The 19,334-nt window shown below is 45.4% G+C and overlaps 1 protein-coding gene across 1 annotated transcript; it reads left to right on the top strand.

Moving 5' to 3' along the window:
* Window positions 1–10,724: 10,724 nt before the first annotated feature.
* On the top strand, window positions 10,725–12,065 carry LOC125373286 (PE-PGRS family protein PE_PGRS16-like). Its single transcript, XM_048384285.1, has one exon. It carries the CDS (start codon window positions 10,725–10,727, stop codon window positions 12,063–12,065), a length of 1,341 nt encoding a protein of 446 aa, XP_048240242.1.
* Window positions 12,066–19,334: the final 7,269 nt, after the last annotated feature.

Raw genomic sequence — 19,334 nt, 5'->3', positions numbered from 1 at the left:
CCACATGGCATTTAACAGTTTGTCCTTCAGGGAATGATTGACAAACATATCGCTATTCATTTACCTATTATACAGTTTCAGTATTGGATTGTAATCATTGTATTAGTTTGGAGAGTTGTAATATAATCATATCGAATTCGTGTATGCAATACAATACGAACCGGCGAGCCATGGCCGTTCATTTACGTAGGAAATATAATAGAACGATTTGATTAAATGGCTTAAATGTCCGTCATACGGAAGGGAATGACATTATGTTTTGTCAGAGTGTACCGTACAAACAGCGGGATATAACTGTGATGGGAATGGCAGAACAAGTATAAGTGTCGCCATAGCGACACAACGTAATCAATGCAATTGTCAAGGAATACAATCGATGCCTTTGATCCTATTCTGTTCTACATCCGATTCGCATGCTGCTTTTATTGGTAAAATGTAGTCTGTGGCATATGGTAATTATTGTTCCATTTGACACACATGCAGTAATAGTGTTTGATGAAACGTGCATGTCTCGTGCAATGCCTTAAAAAGTCAGCATGATCACATGCACGGTCGATTCCATTATGCAATAATTGAAGGTTGGTTGGTTTGGTTTGTTGATTTACGCCGCAGTCGGCAATATTCCAGCTATATGACGGCGGTCTGTAAATAATCGAGTCTGGGCCAGACAACCCAGTGATTGACATCATGAGCATCGATCCACGCAATTGGGATACGATGACATGCTTCAGCCAAGTCGGCGAGCCTGACCACCCGATCCCGTGAGTCGCCGAACCTGCAACTGAAGGGGACAGTTTGTCTTTACATATCATAATGTAAACGACTGAGTGTGTCGTTTTTAGCACTAATCCAGTCATATCACTGCGTGAATCCCAGAAATGGGTCTTCGGTGAGTCAGACCAACGCTTTAATCACATGGCTACACGATGAATGGATTTTGCTACGAAGATGATTGATATCAAATTCCGCTTTCATGTAGCATGTGTATATGTCCGTAGCTCACCCCCTGCTGCCTATAATGCCACGTCAGCACCAGAACAGCGTGGCGTCCCCAGCACCAGGTGCTTCTCGACACATCCGATCTCGGTGAGGATCGGGTGGTTAGAGTATGCATGTACCCTGCATGGTATGCATGACACTCACCCACCCAACTACCTATCAAACCAACAACCCTGGTACCCACCGACTCACTAACTCATCCACCTACATACCGACTCACTGACTCATCCACCTACACACCGACTCACTAACTCATCCACCTACACACCGACTCACTAACTCATCCACCTACACACTGACTCACTAACTCATCCACCTACACACCGACTCACTAAATCATCCACCTACACACCGACTCCCTCGCCCATCCAGCTATGCACGTACACACCGACTCACTAACTCATCCACCTACACACCGACTCACTAACTCATCCAGCTACACACCGACTCACTAACTCATCCAGCTATACACCGACTCACTAACTCATCCAGCTATACACCGACTCACTAACTCATCCACCTTCACATCGACACAATCACCCACCCAGCAATCCACCTACACACCGACTCACTAACTCATCCACCTATACACCGACTCACTAACTCATCCACCTTCACATCGACACAATCACCCACCCAGCAATCCACCTACACACCGACTCACTAACTCATCCACCTACACACCGACTCACTAACTCATCCACCTTCACATCGACACAATCACCCACCAAGCCATCCACCTACACACTGACTCACTAACTCATCCACCTACACACCGACTCACTAACTCATCCACCTACACACCGACTCACTAACTCATCCACCTACACACCGACTCACTAACTCATCCACCTACACACCGACTCACTAACTCATCCACCTACACATCGACTCACTAACTCATCCACCTACACACCGACTCACTAACTCATCCACCTACACACCGACTCACTAACTCATCCACCTACACATCGACTCACTAACTCATCCACCTACACACCGACTCACTAACTCATCCACCTACACACCGACTAACTAACTCATCCACCTACACACCGACTCAATCACCCACCCAGCCATCCACCTACACACCGACTCACTAACTCGTCCACCTACACACCGACACAATCACCCACCCAGCAATCCACCTACACACCGACTCACTAACTCATCCACCTACACACCGACTCAATCACCCACCCAGCCATCCACCTACACACCGACTAACTAACTCATCCACCTACACACCGACTCACTAACTCGTCCACCTACACACCGACTCACTAACTCATCCACCTACACACCGACTCACTAACTCATCCACCTACACACCGACTCAATCACCCACCCAGCCATCCACCTACACACCGACTCACTAACTCATCCACCTACACACCGACTCACTAACTCATCCATCTTCACATCGACACAATCACCCACCAAGCCATCCACCTACACACTGACTCACTAACTCATCCACCTACACACCGACTCACTAACTCATCCACCTACACACCGACTCACTAACTCATCCACCTACACACCGACTCAATCACCCACCCAGCCATCCACCTACACACCGACTAACTAACTCATCCACCTACACACCGACTCACTAACTCATCCACCTTCACATCGACACAATCACCCACCAAGCCATCCACCTACACACTGACTCACTAACTCATCCACCTACACACCGACTCACTAACTCATCCACCTACACACCGACTCACTAACTCATCCACCTACACACCGACTCACTAACTCATCCACCTACACACCGACTCACTAACTCATCCACCTACACACCGACTCACTAACTCATCCACCTACACACCGACTCACTAACTCATCCACCTACACACCGACTCACTAACTCATCCACCTACACACCGACTCACTAACTCATCCACCTACACACCGACTCAATCACCCACCCAGCCATCCACCTACACACCGACTCACTAACTCGTCCACCTACACACCGACACAATCACCCACCCAGCAATCCACCTACACACCGACTCACTAACTCATCCACCTACACACCGACTCACTAACTCATCCACCTACACACTGACTCACTAACTCATCCACCTACACACCGACTCACTAACTCATCCACCTACACACCGACTCACTAACTCATCCACCTACACACCGACTCACTAACTCATCCACCTACACACCGACTCACTAACTCATCCACCTACACACCGACTCACTAACTCATCCACCTACACACCGACTCACTAACTCATCCACCTACACACCGACTAACTAACTCATCCACCTACACACCGACTCAATCACCCACCCAGCCATCCACCTACACACCGACTCACTAACTCGTCCACTTACACACCGACACAATCACCCACCCAGCAATCCACCTACACACCGACTCACTAACTCGTCCACCTACACACCGACTCACTAACTATCCACCTACACACCGACTCACTAACTCGTCCACCTACACACCGACTCAATCACCCACCCAGCCATCCACCTACACACCGACACAATCACCCACCCAACCATCCACCTACACACCGACTCACTAACACGTCTACCTACACACCGACACAATCACCCATCCAGCAATCCATCTACACACCGACTCAATCACCCACCCAGCCATCCACCTACACACCGACTCACTAACTCGTCCACCTACACACCGACTCACTAACACGTCTACCTACACACCGACACAATCACCCATCCAGCAATCCATCTACACACCGACACAATCACCCACCCAGCCATCCACCTACACACCGACTCAATCACCCACCCAGCCATCCATCTACACACCTACACAATCACCCACCCAACCATCCACCTACACACCGACTCACTAACTCATCCACCTACACACCGACTCAATCACCCACCCAGCCATCCACCTACACACCGACTCACTAACTCGTCCACCTACACACCGACTCAATCACCCACCCAGCCATCCACCTACACACCGACTCACTAACTCATCCACCTACACACCGACTCAATCACCCACCCAGCCATCCACCTACACACCGACTCACTAACTCGTCCACCTACACACCGACACAATCACCCACCCAGCAATCCACCTACACACCGACTCAATCACCCATCCAGCAATCCACCTACACACCGACTCAATCACCCACCCAGCAATCCACCTACACACCGACTCAATCACCCACCCAGCAATCCACCTACACACCGACTCAATCACCCACCCAGCAATCCACCTACACACCGACACAATCACCCACCCAGCCATCCACCTACACACCGACTCACTAACTCGTCCACCTACACACCGACTCAATCACCCACCCAGCCATCCACCTACACACCGACTCACTAACTCATCCACCTACACACCGACTCAATCACCCACCCAGCCATCCACCTACACACCGACTCACTAACTCGTCCACCTACACACCGACACAATCACCCACCCAGCAATCCACCTACACACCGACTCAATCACCCATCCAGCAATCCACCTACACACCGACTCAATCACCCACCCAGCAATCCACCTACACACCGACTCAATCACCCACCCAGCAATCCACCTACACACCGACTCAATCACCCACCCAGCAATCCACCTACACACCGACACAATCACCCACCCAGCAATCCACCTACACACCGACTCAATCACCCATCCAGCCATCCACCTACACACCGACTCACTAACTCATCCACCTTCACACCGACTCACTAACCCATCAACCTACCCACCGACTCAATCACCCACCAAGACATACACCACATACCGACTGACACACACACTTGTTATCAAAGAACCATATTAGTTTGAAATCCGTTCGTGTAGTGTATCAACTAGATATTGATTTTCTGTATCAAGCTGATAATCGAATTCAGACACTTTATGAAAAAAAGCAATACGATAACACTAAGGGCATCGATGTCGTGTCTCAAATGAAATTAACCAAACAAAACCAGCATGCTCGAAAGGCAGTTTGACAACCATTGGCAATTACTAAAAGCAGGTGCATGATCTCTGCCATATCATTGCATTAAGTTTTCAACTGTTGAGTGAACCATTTAATTGAGTGCGTGAGTTGGTTTAACGTCGCTTTGTAGAGTAATTAATTCCCTCCCTAGTTACATATTCACTCACTCCATAGTTACACATTCACTCACTCCCTAGTTACACATTCATTCATTCCCTGGTTACACATTCACTCCCTCCCTAGTTACACATTCACTCACTTCCAAGTTACATATTCACGCCCTCCCTAGTTACATATTCACTCCCTCCCTAGTTACACATTCACTCCCTCCCTAGTTACACATTCACTCTCTCCCTAGTTACATATTCACTCCCTCCCTAGTTACACATTCACACCCTCCCTAGTTACACATTCACTCCCTCCCTAGTTACACATTCACTCCCTCCCTAGTTACACATTCACTCCCTCCCTAGTTACACATTCACTCTCTCCCTAGTTACATATTCACTCCCTCCCAAGTAACATATTCACTCACTCCCTAGTTACATATTCTCTCCCTCCCTAGTAACACATTCACTCTCTCCCTTCCTACACATTCACCCCCTCCCTAGTTACACATTCACACCCTCCCTAGTTACACATTCACTCACTCCCTAGTTTCACATTCACTCATTCCCTGGTTACACATTCACTCCCTCCCTAGTTACGCATTCACTCACTCCCTAGTTACACATTCACTCACTTCCAAGTTACATATTCACGCCCTCCCTAGTTACATATTCACTCCCTCCCTAGTTACACATTCACTCCCTCCCTAGTTACACATTCACTCTCTCCCTAGTTACACATTCACTCACTACCAAGTTCCATATTCACGCCCTCCCTAGTTACATATTCTCTCCCTCCCTAGTTACACATTCACTCTCTCCTTAGTTACACCTTCACTCACTCTCTTGCTACACATTCGCCCCCTCCCTAGTTACATATTCACTCGCTCCCAAGTTACACATTCACCCCCTCCCTAGTCACACATTCACTCCCTCCCTAGTTACATATTCACTCCCTCCCAAGTAACATATTCACTCACTCGCTAGTTACATATTCACTCTCTCCCTAGTTACACATTCACTCCCTCCCTAGTTACACATTCACTCCCTCCCAAGTAACATATTCACTCACTCGCTAGTTACATATTCTCTCCCTCCCTAGTTACATATTCACTCCCTCCCTAGTTACACATTCACTCCCTCCCAAGTAACATATTCACACCCTCCCTAGTTACATATTCACTCCCTCCCTAGTTACATATTCACTCCCTCCCTAGTTACACATTCACTCCCTCCCTTGTAACACATTAACATCCTCCCTAGTTACACATTCACTAACTCCCTAGTTACACGTTCACTCCCTCCCTAGTTACATATTGACTCCCTCCCAAGTAACATATTCACTCACTCGCTAGTGACATATTCACTCACTACCTTGTTACACATTCACTCCCTTCCTAGTTACACATTCACTCACTACCTAGTTACATATTCACTCCCTCCCTAGTAACACATTCACATTCTCCCTAGTTACACATTCACTACCACCCTAGTTACACATTTACTCCCTCCCTAGTAACACGTTCACTCCCTCCCTAGTAACATATTCACCCACTCGCTAGTTACATATTCACTCACTCCCTAGTAACACATTCACTCCCTCCCTAGTTACACATTCACTCCCTCCCTAGTAACACATTCACCCCCTCCCTAGTAACACATTCACTCCCTCCCTAGTAACACATTCACTCCCTCCCTAGTTACACATTCACTCCCTCCCTAGTAACGCATACACTCCCTCCCTAGTAACACATTCACTCTCTCCCTAGTTACACATTCACTCCCTCCCTAGTAACACATTTACTCCCTCCCTAGTAACACATTCACTCACTCGCTTACTCCCTGTTACTAAAACACGTCTCAGCCCAACCTTTCTTTGGTAACATGGGCCTCGGGGACTTCAGACCACCAGCTTAAACATCGACCCAGTTCAAGTAAATATAAATTGTCAGTTCAATTGTATAACCAGTCTAAGCAACCCCACCTAGGCTCCTCGTGTTAGTAACACATTCACCCCCTCCCTAGTAACACATTCACTCCCTCCCTAGTAACACATTCACTCCCTCCCAAGTTACACATTCACTCCCTCCCTAGTTACACATTCACTCCCTCCCTAGTAACACATTCACCCCCTCCCTAGTTACACATTCACACCCTCCCTAGTTACACATTCACTCACTCCCTAGTTACACAGTCACTCATTCCCTGGTTACACATTCACTCCCTCCCTAGTTACACATTCACTCACTCCCTAGTTACACATTCACTCCCTCCCTAGTAACACATTCACTCCCTCCCTAGTAACACATTCACTCCCTCCCTAGTTACACATTCACTCCCTCCCTAGTAACACATACACTCCCCCCCCTAGTAACACATTCACTCCCTCCCTAGTAACACATTCACTCCCTCCCTAGTAACACATTCACTCCCTCCCTAGTTACACATTCAACCCCTCCCTAGTAACACATTCACTCCCTCCCTAGTAACACATTCACTCCCTCCCTAGTTACACATTCACTCACTCGCTTACTCCCTGTTACTAAAACACGTCTCAGCCCAACCTTTCTTTGGTAACATGGGCCTCGGGGACTTCAGACCACCAGCTTAAACATCGACCCAGTTCAAGTAAATATAAATTGTCAGTTCAATTGTATAACCAGTCTAAGCAACCCCACCTAGGCTCCTCGTGTTAAAGATATCCCACATAGTTTTGGTTTGGGAGTTCTGTGGATATATCAACAATTGCTGATAAAAACGATTCAAATAAGATATGACGACCGAGGCGAACATATTGATCCAAACCTTTCTTGCTTGTCGAGGTTTTACGTTTATCGATTTGTACTGAATGTGATTGAAATGAAATCAATTGAAATAAATTAAGTTATTGTGCCTCAATTGTGATTATAACGTCCATGATATTTGCACCAGATGCGACGAACGTGGGCAGTGCTTAGATGTCCATTGATATTCAGCACATTCGGACACAGTTGTATGGTGAATGGTAGGGGACATCTCTTTCTCTCCTTCAAATACGGCCGCGAGAAAGCGACACGGCGATAACACGCGACGAGAAAGCACAGCACGAGACGAAAAAGCGATAGCACGAGACGAGAAATGTATATCGCTTTCTCGTCTCGTGTCATCGCTTCGAGCCGTGAAGATCCGGGGTTGAATGGATCTTCAGCAACCCATGCTTGCCGTAAAAGGCGAATATGCTTGTCGTAAAAGGCGACTAACGGGATCGGGTGGTCAGGCTCGCTGACTTGGTTAATGCATGTCATCGATCCCAATTGCGTGGATCGATGCTCATGATATTAATCACTGGATTGTCTGGTCCAGACTCGATTATTTACAGACCGCCGTCATATAGCTGGAGTGCGGCGTTAAACAACAAACCAACCAACCAATGTTATCGCTTCCTCGCGACAACATCTGAAGGCGATAAAGCGATGTCCCCTCTCGGCCACCATACGGCAAGCAGCAATGTTCAAGTTGTACAATGGCGACCTGCACACGATCTACGAGTGAGGGCCAGGCAAACCACTAGATAACTGCACAAGCTTTGACACTCGCCCTCGGGGCACGATGACCCTCAATCGTCCGGGTCACATCTTATATCATGCACCCACCAGATCCATAAGTATGGGGTACATTGTATTCCCGGGGGTAGGGACTGGGATAATTCAAGCTGGGTGAGACCCGGGAGATCCAGGGTAGAATAGGTCTTCAGCAAACCATGCTTGTCGTAAGAGGCGACTAACGGGATCGGGTGGTCAGGCTCGCTGACTTTGTTGATGCATGTCATCGTATCCCAATTGCGTAGATCAATATTGCCAGTCACTGGATTGTATTGTTCAGACTCGATTATTTACAGACCGCCGTCATATAGCTGGAATATTGCTGAGTGTGGCGTTAAACAACAAAAAAACAAAAAAACAAAAAGCATGTTAAACTGATGGTTTCCATTAGAAACGAATCAACATCCTCTCAAGCTGTCAGAGTGATCGACCGAGTTCATATTGCTAACGCTGCGGTAATTGCAGTTATAACTTTTACAGCTAATCGAGCGGAGAAATGTAATGAGTATGGGGTAATTCTATAGGCGTGATAGTCATACAAAATAGTCATATAAAATGTCCCTTCAAAATCATTGCGAAATAGAGACATCACATTATACCACATGTTTCATGCACGTACATGACACTATATTACATTTCTACATGTCTGAATGATATTCCGCTATCTGGGTTATCATGCAAAATAATGGGAACACCAGGTGTTTGAATGTCCCGTTAGCCGAATGCGATTGTACTAAGGCCTTTTTTGGTCCTGATTCTAAACTGGAACCAGAATGCATTCAAAAGAGATGTAAGGGTCTGTAGCAAACTGCTTCTCGTGGTTTTCATGAGTAGTAATATAATTAGTAGTTCTGCACACTAAGATTCTAAACTGCCTGACAAAGAGAGTATACACTTGAAAAATTGGATTGACCAAAACTTTACAAACGTTATCAGAACGTTACTAGGCTGAAAACATCCGACCAGACACTCCCAACTTAAGGCCCAAAACACAACGAATACATCACCATGGAATAATCGTTTCTTGTTTGTTTAATTTTTAACCACCAACAAACATGAGTGTATTCATTGTTTGCCCTCCATTTTGTGCGTGGAACCCAGTCTGTTGGTAGACTATCTCGAGAGAACTCGCGTACATGGGGGACATGGGACATGGGGGACATGGGAGACCTTGTGACATGGGGGACAGGGGACATGGGGACAGGGGACATGGGGGACATGGGACAGGGGACATGGGGACATGGGAGACCTTGGGACATGGGGGACAGGGGACATGGGGGACATGGGGGACAGGGGACATGGGAGACCATGGGACACGGCTGACATGGGGACATGGGGACATGGGGACACGAGGGACATGGGGACACGGGGGACATAGGGACAGGGGACATGGGGACATGGGAGACCTGGGAAACGGCTGACATGGGGACATGGGGTACATGGGAGACATGGGACATGGGGGACAGGGGACATGGGGACATGGGGACAGGGGACATGGGGACATGGAACATGGGACATGGGAAGGGGACAGGGGACATGGGGACATGGGGACATGGGACATGGGACTGGGACGGGGGACATGGGACATGGGACAGGGGAAATGGAACATGGGACATGGGTACATGGGGACACGGGGGACATGGGGACACGGGGGACATAGGGACAGGGGACATAGGGACATGGGAGACCTGGGAAACGGCTGACATGGGGACATGGGGTACATGGGAGACATGGGACATGGGGGACAGGGGACATGGGGACATGGGGACAGGGGACATGGGGACATGGGGACATGGGACATGGGACTGGGACGGGGGACATGGGACATGGGACAGGGGAAATGGAACATGGGACATGGGTACATGGGGACACGGGGGACATGGGGACACGGGGGACATAGGGACAGGGGACATGGGGACATGGGAGACCTGGGAAACGGCTGACATGGGGACATGGGGTACATGGGAGACATGGGACATGGGGGACAGGGGACATGGGGTACATGGGAGACATGGGACATGGGGGACAGGGGACATTGGGACATGGGGACATGGAACATGGGACATGGGACATGGGACATGGGACAGGGGACATGGGGAGATGGGGACATGGGACATGGGGACATGGGGACATGGAACATGGGACATGGGACAGGGGACATGGGGACATGGGGACATGGAACATGGGACATGGGACAGGGGACAGGGGACATGGGGACATGGGACAGGGGACATGGGGGACATGGGGACAGGGGTAATGGGGGACATGGGGGACATGGGGACAGGGACCATGGGGGACATGGGACATTGGGACAGGGGACAGGGGGGACATGGGGGACATGGGGACAGGGACCATGGGGGACATGGGGACAGGGACCATGGGGTACATGGGGGACAAGGGACATGGGGGGCATGGGGGACATGGGGACATGGGGGACAAGGGACAGGGGACATGGGGGACATGGGGACATGGCTGACATGGGGGGGCATGGGACATGGAACATTGGGGACAATGGGGACATGGAACATGGGGGACATGGGGACATGGTAGACAATGGGGACATGGAACATAGGGACATGGGACATGGGGGACATAGAACATGGGGACATGGAATATGGGACACGGGGGACATGGAACATGGGGACATGGGGGACATGGAACATGGGGACATGGAACATGGGGACATGGGGACATGGGGGACATGGGGACATGGGGGACATGGAACATGGGGACATGGGGACATGGGAACATGGGGACATGAAACATGGGAATATGGGGACATGGGGGACATGGAACATGGGGACATGGGGGACATGGAACATGGGGACATGGAGACATGGGGGACATGGGGACATGGGGACATGGGGGACATGGAACATGGGGACATGGGGAACATGGAGACTGTGGGGACATGGAACATCGGGACATGGGGGACATGGAACATCGGGCCAAGCGACATGGGGGACATATGGACAGGGGACATGGGGGGCATTGGGGACGTTGGAGACATGGGGACATGGGAAACATTGGGGACATGGGGGACATGGAACATGGAGACATGGGGGACATGGAACATCGGGCCAAGCGACATGGGGGACATATGGACAGGGGACATGGGGGGCATTGGGGACATGGGAGACATGGGGACATGGGAAACATTGGGGACATGGGGGACATGGAACATGGAGACATGGGGGACATGGAACATCGGGCCAAGCGACATGGGGGACATATGGACAGGGGACATGGGGGACATTGGGGACATGGGAGACATGGGGACATGGGAAACATTGGGGACATGGGGGACATGGGGACGAGTAATCCTTGGAAAGACCTTTAAAACTTTATCTTTGTCTCTCACATGTATAATGGTACACATATGAAATACACAAATAGTTATGAGAATATTTCTTTAAAAAAGCATAACTGTAAATTATTACACTAAAAACGTTTGAGTTTGTTGCGGAAAAGGATTGAAAGGAAGAACATTACATGGGGATGAGTAAACGTGGGAAGGATGTAAACAAAATTTTAAAAGAAACTTTCTCCTTGTCTCACTCACGTATAGAAGTATGTGACATACGAAATACATAAATAATTGTGTGAATATGTTTTAATACAAACATAACTGTAAAATATTTCACATAAAACGATAATGCTTGTCGCGGACAGTAATTGAAGGGAGACAGAGTCTGTCTCGGGGAAAGGCGGGAAACGTTGACACAGCTGGCGTGTAGGACAGCCTGAATAATTGTCAGACTACATGTACAGGACTAAACGTACAGTATGCTTAGCATTTGGGAGGTAACTCTTCTAGGGAAGTACAGTTCATGGTTATGTAATAAATATACACACACACACACAACGTTGCGGGTGTAAAATTTTAAGAATATCTGCATGTCTCCACTGATCTCGCTACATGGAGCATGGGGATGAGTAATCGTTTGAAAGATGTAACCGAACTATTAAGAGAAACTTGATCTTTGTCTCACTGTGTAAAATGATATGCGTGCATACAATATATTTAAGTAATTATGAAAATACTTTTATAAACATTCCTAACTGTAAATTATTAGTAAACATGTTTCTGATATTCGGCAACAATCATAAGAGAGAGACACGTCCTGTCCTAAACTGGTTTACCCTAGAGCATGCAACCGCTATGATGCGATGGGCGTGGTACCAGTCTAGCTCTATCCGACCGATTTTCCCACACAGCATTTCCGTGCGGTGAAATGTTGACCCATTTCCGTAAAGCGGGTTTGCTACAGGCTACAGGAGTAAACATATTACCATTGGGGTCCGTATCTCATATTGTGAAAATATATTACCTGTTTTGTTTTCATAATATGTTTCTTCTCTTCTTTTATATAATAATTACATAAATATTTAAACTGAATCGCGCCTCCGTGGTCTAGTGGAAGAGCGTCTGCCCGTAGTGCGGAAGGTTCAGGGTTTGATCTCCGCCCGCGTCATACCAAAAGACGTTAAAAGATGGTACTTGTTGTTATCCTGTCTGGCGCTCGGCATTAAGGAGCTAAAGCAAGGACTGGTCGTCTCGGAGTCAGTATACTGTGTCTGAGTGAGGTATTCATGTTAAACTGCGGCATGGTATCTCAGTGGGCTAGCACTATAAATAGGCATCAGTCCAGACTAGGACAAGCAGCCACACACACACACGCACACACACACGCACACACACACACACACACACACGCACTCACGCACGCACGCACACACGCACACACGCACACACACGCACACGTCTTGGACGTGACGTTAAACCAATTTTCACCTCACCCAACTTAAACTGAATCGTGCCATATTCTCATTCCTGATTCTGAAGGTACCACATGCAAATTACAATTTGTTTTATCTTCTGTGTTACACATGTGTGCTTCACGACATCAATAGGAAGGTAAATTACTGAGCGCGGCGTTACCTTGTGTTAAATATATACAAATGTAGTACTGTCAGCAATACAGCGCTGTCGATCAGTTATAGGGAACTGTCATCACGTCTCACCAACGCCAATGACAACCATCTTTTATTCATGCGCGACGGTTATGGGCGAAAGGATTAAGCGTCCTCCGTGTAGATGGTTCACTCAATGTAGACATACATAAATAACAGCGTCCTAAAACAGAGACTGGCAATCGCTTGTGATTCAAGGGAAATGAACTCCGGTCAATTGTATATTCTTCAGGGAGCTGAGGATGAAAATTGAGTGCACACTGATCCTTTGACCCAGGTAATAATGTAGCGCGATGAACATTGAGTGCACACTGATCCTTTGACCCAGGTAATAATGTAGCGCGATGAACATTGAGAGCACACTGATCCTTTGACCCAGGTAATCATGTAGCGCGATGAACATTGAGTGCACACTGATCCTTTGACCCAGGTAATCATGTAGCGCGATGAACATTGAGTGCACACTGATCCTTTGACCCAGGTAATCATGTAGCGCGACGAACATTGAGTGCACACTGATCCTTTGACCCAGGTAATCATGTAGCGCGATGAACATTGAGTGCACACTGATCCTTTGACCCAGGTAATCATGTAGCGCGATGAACATTGAGTGCACACTGATCCTTTGACCCAGGTAATCATGTAGCGCGATGAACATTGAGTGCACACTGATCCTTTGACCCAGAAAATCATGTAGCGCGATGAACATTGAGTGCACACTGATCCTTTGACCCAGGTAATGATGTAGCGCGATGAACATTGAGTGCACACTGATCCTTTGACCCAGGTAATAATGTAGCGCGATGAACATTGAGAGCACACTGATCCTTTGACCCAGGTAATAATGTAGCGCGATGAACATTGAGTGCAGGTAATAACGTAGCGCGATGAACATTGAGTGCAGGTAATAATGTAGCGCGATGAACATTGAGTGCAGGTAATAATGTAGCGCGATGAACATTGAGTGCAGGTAATAATGTAGCGCGATGAACATTGAGTGTAGGTAATAATGTAGCGCGATGAACATTGAGTGCAGGTAATAATGTAGCGCGATGAACATTGAGTGCAGGTAATAATGTAGCGCGAGGAACATTGAGTGCAGGTAATAATGTAGCGCGATGAACATTGAGTGCAGGTAATAATGTAGCGCGAGGAACATTGAGTGCAGGTAATAATGTAGCGCGATGAACATTGAGTGCAGGTAATAATGTAACGCGATGAACATTGAGTGTAGGTAATAATGTAGCGCGATGAACATTGAGTGCAGGTAATAATGTAACGCGATGAACATTGAGTGCAGGTAATAATGTAGCACGATGAAAATTGAGTGCAGGTAATAATGTAGCGCGATGAACATTGAGTGCAGGTAATCATGTAGCGCGATGAACATTGACCCAGGTAATCATGTAGCGCGATGAACATTGACCCAGGTAATCATGTAGCGCGATGAACATTGACCCAGGTAATCATGTAGCGCAATGAACATTGAGTGCAGGTAATAATGTAGCGCGATGAACATTGACCCAGGTAATCATGTAGCGCGATGAACATTGACCCAGGTAATCATATAGCACACTGATCCTGTGACCCAGGTAATCATGTAGCACACTGTTCCTGTGACCCAGGTAATCATGTAGCACACTGTTACTGTGACCCAGGTAATCATGTAGCGCGATGAACATTGATTTGGTGAATGGAATTTGGTGCACATGACATAAATTACCAACATATTTAACTTCATAGAAGATAATACGAAATAGGAAAATCATATCTGAATAAACTCAGTCAATAATGTTTGACGTGCACTTGGAGCTGGAATAAACGCTCTTGATGTCTGTCCCTCATTTTATAACACCAGTCAAACAAAAAAACGCTCTACGCAAATCCTAATCCACAACACGTTCCACAATTGGTAATCACGAGATTAACAAGTGACGATCACATGACTCCATTCACTTCTGCATTAAGAAGCATTGCAATCTGTATCAGTCAATAATTCCTCTTTACCCTCCTTGAATATTAGAAAGGTACTAGTTACATCACTAGAAATTGGCATCAAGCTCCGGAACACAGTCTCTAATATTTAATGCGGTAGTCTAGTGGTTAAAGCGTTCGCTCGTCACACCGAAACCGGGTTCGATTCCCCACATCGGTACAATGTGTGGAGCATTTTCTCTGGTGCACATTAAGCTAACGTTTAAAGCGGCGTTAAAGCTTACCCCAATTCACTGACTCTCTCGGTCTTAATTAAGTAACTTGTATGAATCAGTGTCACGGTGTTTTATGAGGATCAAATAAGAACAAAGGGATAAAGAAAACGTGATAATAGATTCACAGGTGTCCGTCCTTGGCATAAAACAAAGTACACTACTGCCTAAAAGTTCATTCCTCCTTACACACGTTAAAAACGAGTGTACCACGCATGTGACACGGGTGCTCAACGGCTCAACAAAGTAAATATTTCATGTGAGCATTGCTTATTTTAACGTGTTTATATTTTTACAGTCAAAATTTGCAAGTTTTTCACATATATATATATATATATATATATATATATATATATTCTTTATTCACTTATTATATTCAGTTATTTCATAAATTGACCGAAAAATATGTTAATCTGTATTGATATGATAACGAATTCCAAACATTTTTTTATGTTTCAAGAGACTGAAAATGTTAGGATTAAAAGTACATTTCTATATTGTTTGGCTTCTAATCCTAGCATAAATAATCTATTTTGGTGCTCTAAAGCCCTTTTGACCGTCTAAATCATTTAAATAAATGGACAGCATTTCAGTCAAAATGAATGAAATATTTAGACATTTTATAAATTGCCTGAGAGAATCACATTTTACAAATTGGCTGTAATATATACACACTTACAAAGACAGACATACAGAACATTTTATTACTCAACCAACCAACGGTGGTACCTATATTTAACAAATATATACATGGCAAGTGACGGGACAGGATAATATGAATATTACCTTAACAAATTATATAATATATTCAGATATGACTTACGATTCTTTAAATCCTTCGTGGTTTTATTACAAAAGAGTTTTCTAATCATTGGATAATTTTGGAAATCACATATTTGTATCGAGAGGTAATTATTTCGGTGCTGGAGAAGGGCTTCACACCAGAAGAGATAGTGAAATTCATCTCCATCAGCATTAGCATTACATAGTTTACATAATCTTTCTTCTTTTGGTATAGAATGCCATCGGCCGGTTTAAATAGGTAGATTATGGTTACTGGTTCTTAGTTTTAATATAGGAAAATATATGTCTTTTGGTAAATATAGGTAATTTTCAAAACATAGATTATATTTAAAACATTTATAGAATTGACCTTTTAAACTGCTTTCTATTGAGCTACGCCAATGTTGTAAAAACTGATCTTTTAGAATAGTCTCAACCTTTAAAATCAGCCATGACGTAGAGAAATAGTGTGGGTTTGAAAAAACATTTGATAAACCACAATCGTTAAGTATTTTTTAACTAAACATATCCATCGAGGATGACAGCTTACATCGTTAACAGAAATAATACTATATAGCAATGAGGAATATTGACAGTGTTGATTATTTGTTGCTAATTTATGCCAAAATGAGATAACCTGTTTGTATACTTTGATATATAGCGGTTCTCGGCCAAACTCACCATACACCATAAAGTTTGGAGTCGAACTTCGAAGACCAACAGCAAGTTTAATAAATTTAAGATGTATTTTTTCAACAAGATTTAATTTTTCAAATCCCCATATTTCACAGCCGTGAAGCAGAATCGGACTTATCATAGCATCAAATGCTTTAAGGGTGCAATCAATGAGTTCTGCAATTCTTCAGGTGATTCACTGAAGATAACCGCGTCATCGGCATATAACAGCACAATCAAATGTAACCAGAGATTAATGTCATCATCATTTGCATATTCAATTTTCACACCCGTACATCCATTTCCGAAAAGGGAAGATTCAAGATCATTTATGAAAATAGAGAACAATAATGGTGATAGGTTTTCACCTTGTCTAACACCTTTTCTACACTGAAAGAATGGCGACATTTCATATCCAGCAATAACAGATGATTTGACATTATGATACATGTTTTTAACAAGTGTTACGAATTTGCCCTTAATTCCACATCGTATCATTTTGTACCACAGCCCTGTACGCCATACCGTGTCAAATGCTTTAGTAAAGTCGATAAACACGCAATAAAGTTTCCGTTTTGATAATTTTAGTATCTCTAAACTTATATTCATAATGAACATATTATCGATTGTTGAAAAACCCTTTCTAAATCCTGCTTGTGCTGGTGTAAGGATATTGTTAATTTCTGTAAATAACGTTAGTCTTTCATTCAGAATACTTGTGAACAATTACCCAAGCAACTCAGGATCGTTATTGGTCTATACGAATTTGGATTGGTTTTATCGCCATTTTTCTTATAGATAGGTCGAATAATACCACTGAGCCAGGATTCTGGGATGTATCCTGAGGTTAGCACTAGATTAAAAAGCGAGGTTAGAATAGGCGTCAGTATGTTCGCTGCATCTTTGAAATAATCGTTTTCGATAAGGTCTATTCCCGAGGCCTTATTTCTTTTTAAATTTTTAATAGCATTTTTTACTTCTTCCTCAGTTATATCTTTATTAAGAACTTCCGTATCATACATATCTTCATCTACTGTATCATCAGTTGTGGTTTCATCCAAATCCTCAACATAAGCATTTCCAGAATCATTTAAATTTTTATAAAAGTTAAAGAAACATTCAATATTTGGCACAAATCCTTCTTTCTCGGGTTCTTTATCATTTAACAACTATATACACGCTTACAAAGGAAAAGACTTGTGAAAACAACGTGAATCGCGCTTCGAAGAACTTCCCAACCAAGACGAAGAGGAACAAGAATGAATCTGTTCAATGCCACAGCAAATGAAGGAAAACAAAATGCAAATATCATAATAACAACCTACCAAATTTATATGTATAATTTTAGGCAGCTTCCTTATTCGAGGAATGTATCCCTGAATATCCACATAAAGGAACAATATCCCGCACGTCTGCAGCTGTACAAAGAAACTTATTCGATGTCACATGTCTCTGTAACAATTGAATAACGAACAGGGTCATATTATGCCAACATGATATATATATACGATCACGCTCACGACGAAGCACTTTAGCTAAACTTCGATGTGGAACTTTACCCTTAGAATTAGAAAGAGGTCGTAATACACGCCCGAAAACCCCTGTTTCTGAACGCGTCTGTAAATCTGTTGGGAGGGAGTGTGTGTATGCGGCTGTGGATTGTTACTTTGTTGGTGCCTTTGTGCGTGGCTGGTGCTTCTTTTTTGTGGAGGCGGGGAGGGATGTGGATGCGAGTGAGGACGTGGTTGATGGTGCGGATGAGGGAGTTGGTGTGGATGCAGGAATGGATACAGGTGAGGGTGTGTTTAAGAAATAGGGTGTGCGTGAGGGTAATGTGTGACGGTGAGGGTTCGAGGGAGGGTTCGGATGTGATTGAACGGGTGTCAATGAGGGTTTGGGTGTGTCTGAATGTGCGGGTGTGTTTGCGTGGTTTGCGTAAGCTGCTGTGAGTGAAGGCCTGGATGTGGGAATGGGTGTGGTTGTGTGTGTATATAGGATGTTTGTATGGGGGAT

The sequence above is a fragment of the Haliotis rufescens genome, unplaced genomic scaffold (assembly GCF_023055435.1).
Source record: "Haliotis rufescens isolate VD_foot unplaced genomic scaffold, xgHalRufe1.0.p SCAF_5, whole genome shotgun sequence".
NCBI lineage: Eukaryota > Metazoa > Mollusca > Gastropoda > Lepetellida > Haliotidae > Haliotis > Haliotis rufescens.
Note: the sequence above shows the minus strand (reverse complement) of the source record. Positions and strands in the feature narration are given on the sequence as shown.

Excerpts from the sequence above, each read along its gene's own strand:
- LOC125373286 (XM_048384285.1), top strand. The coding sequence starts at position 10,725 with ATGGGGACATGGAACATGGGACATGGGACATGGGACATGGGACAGGGG.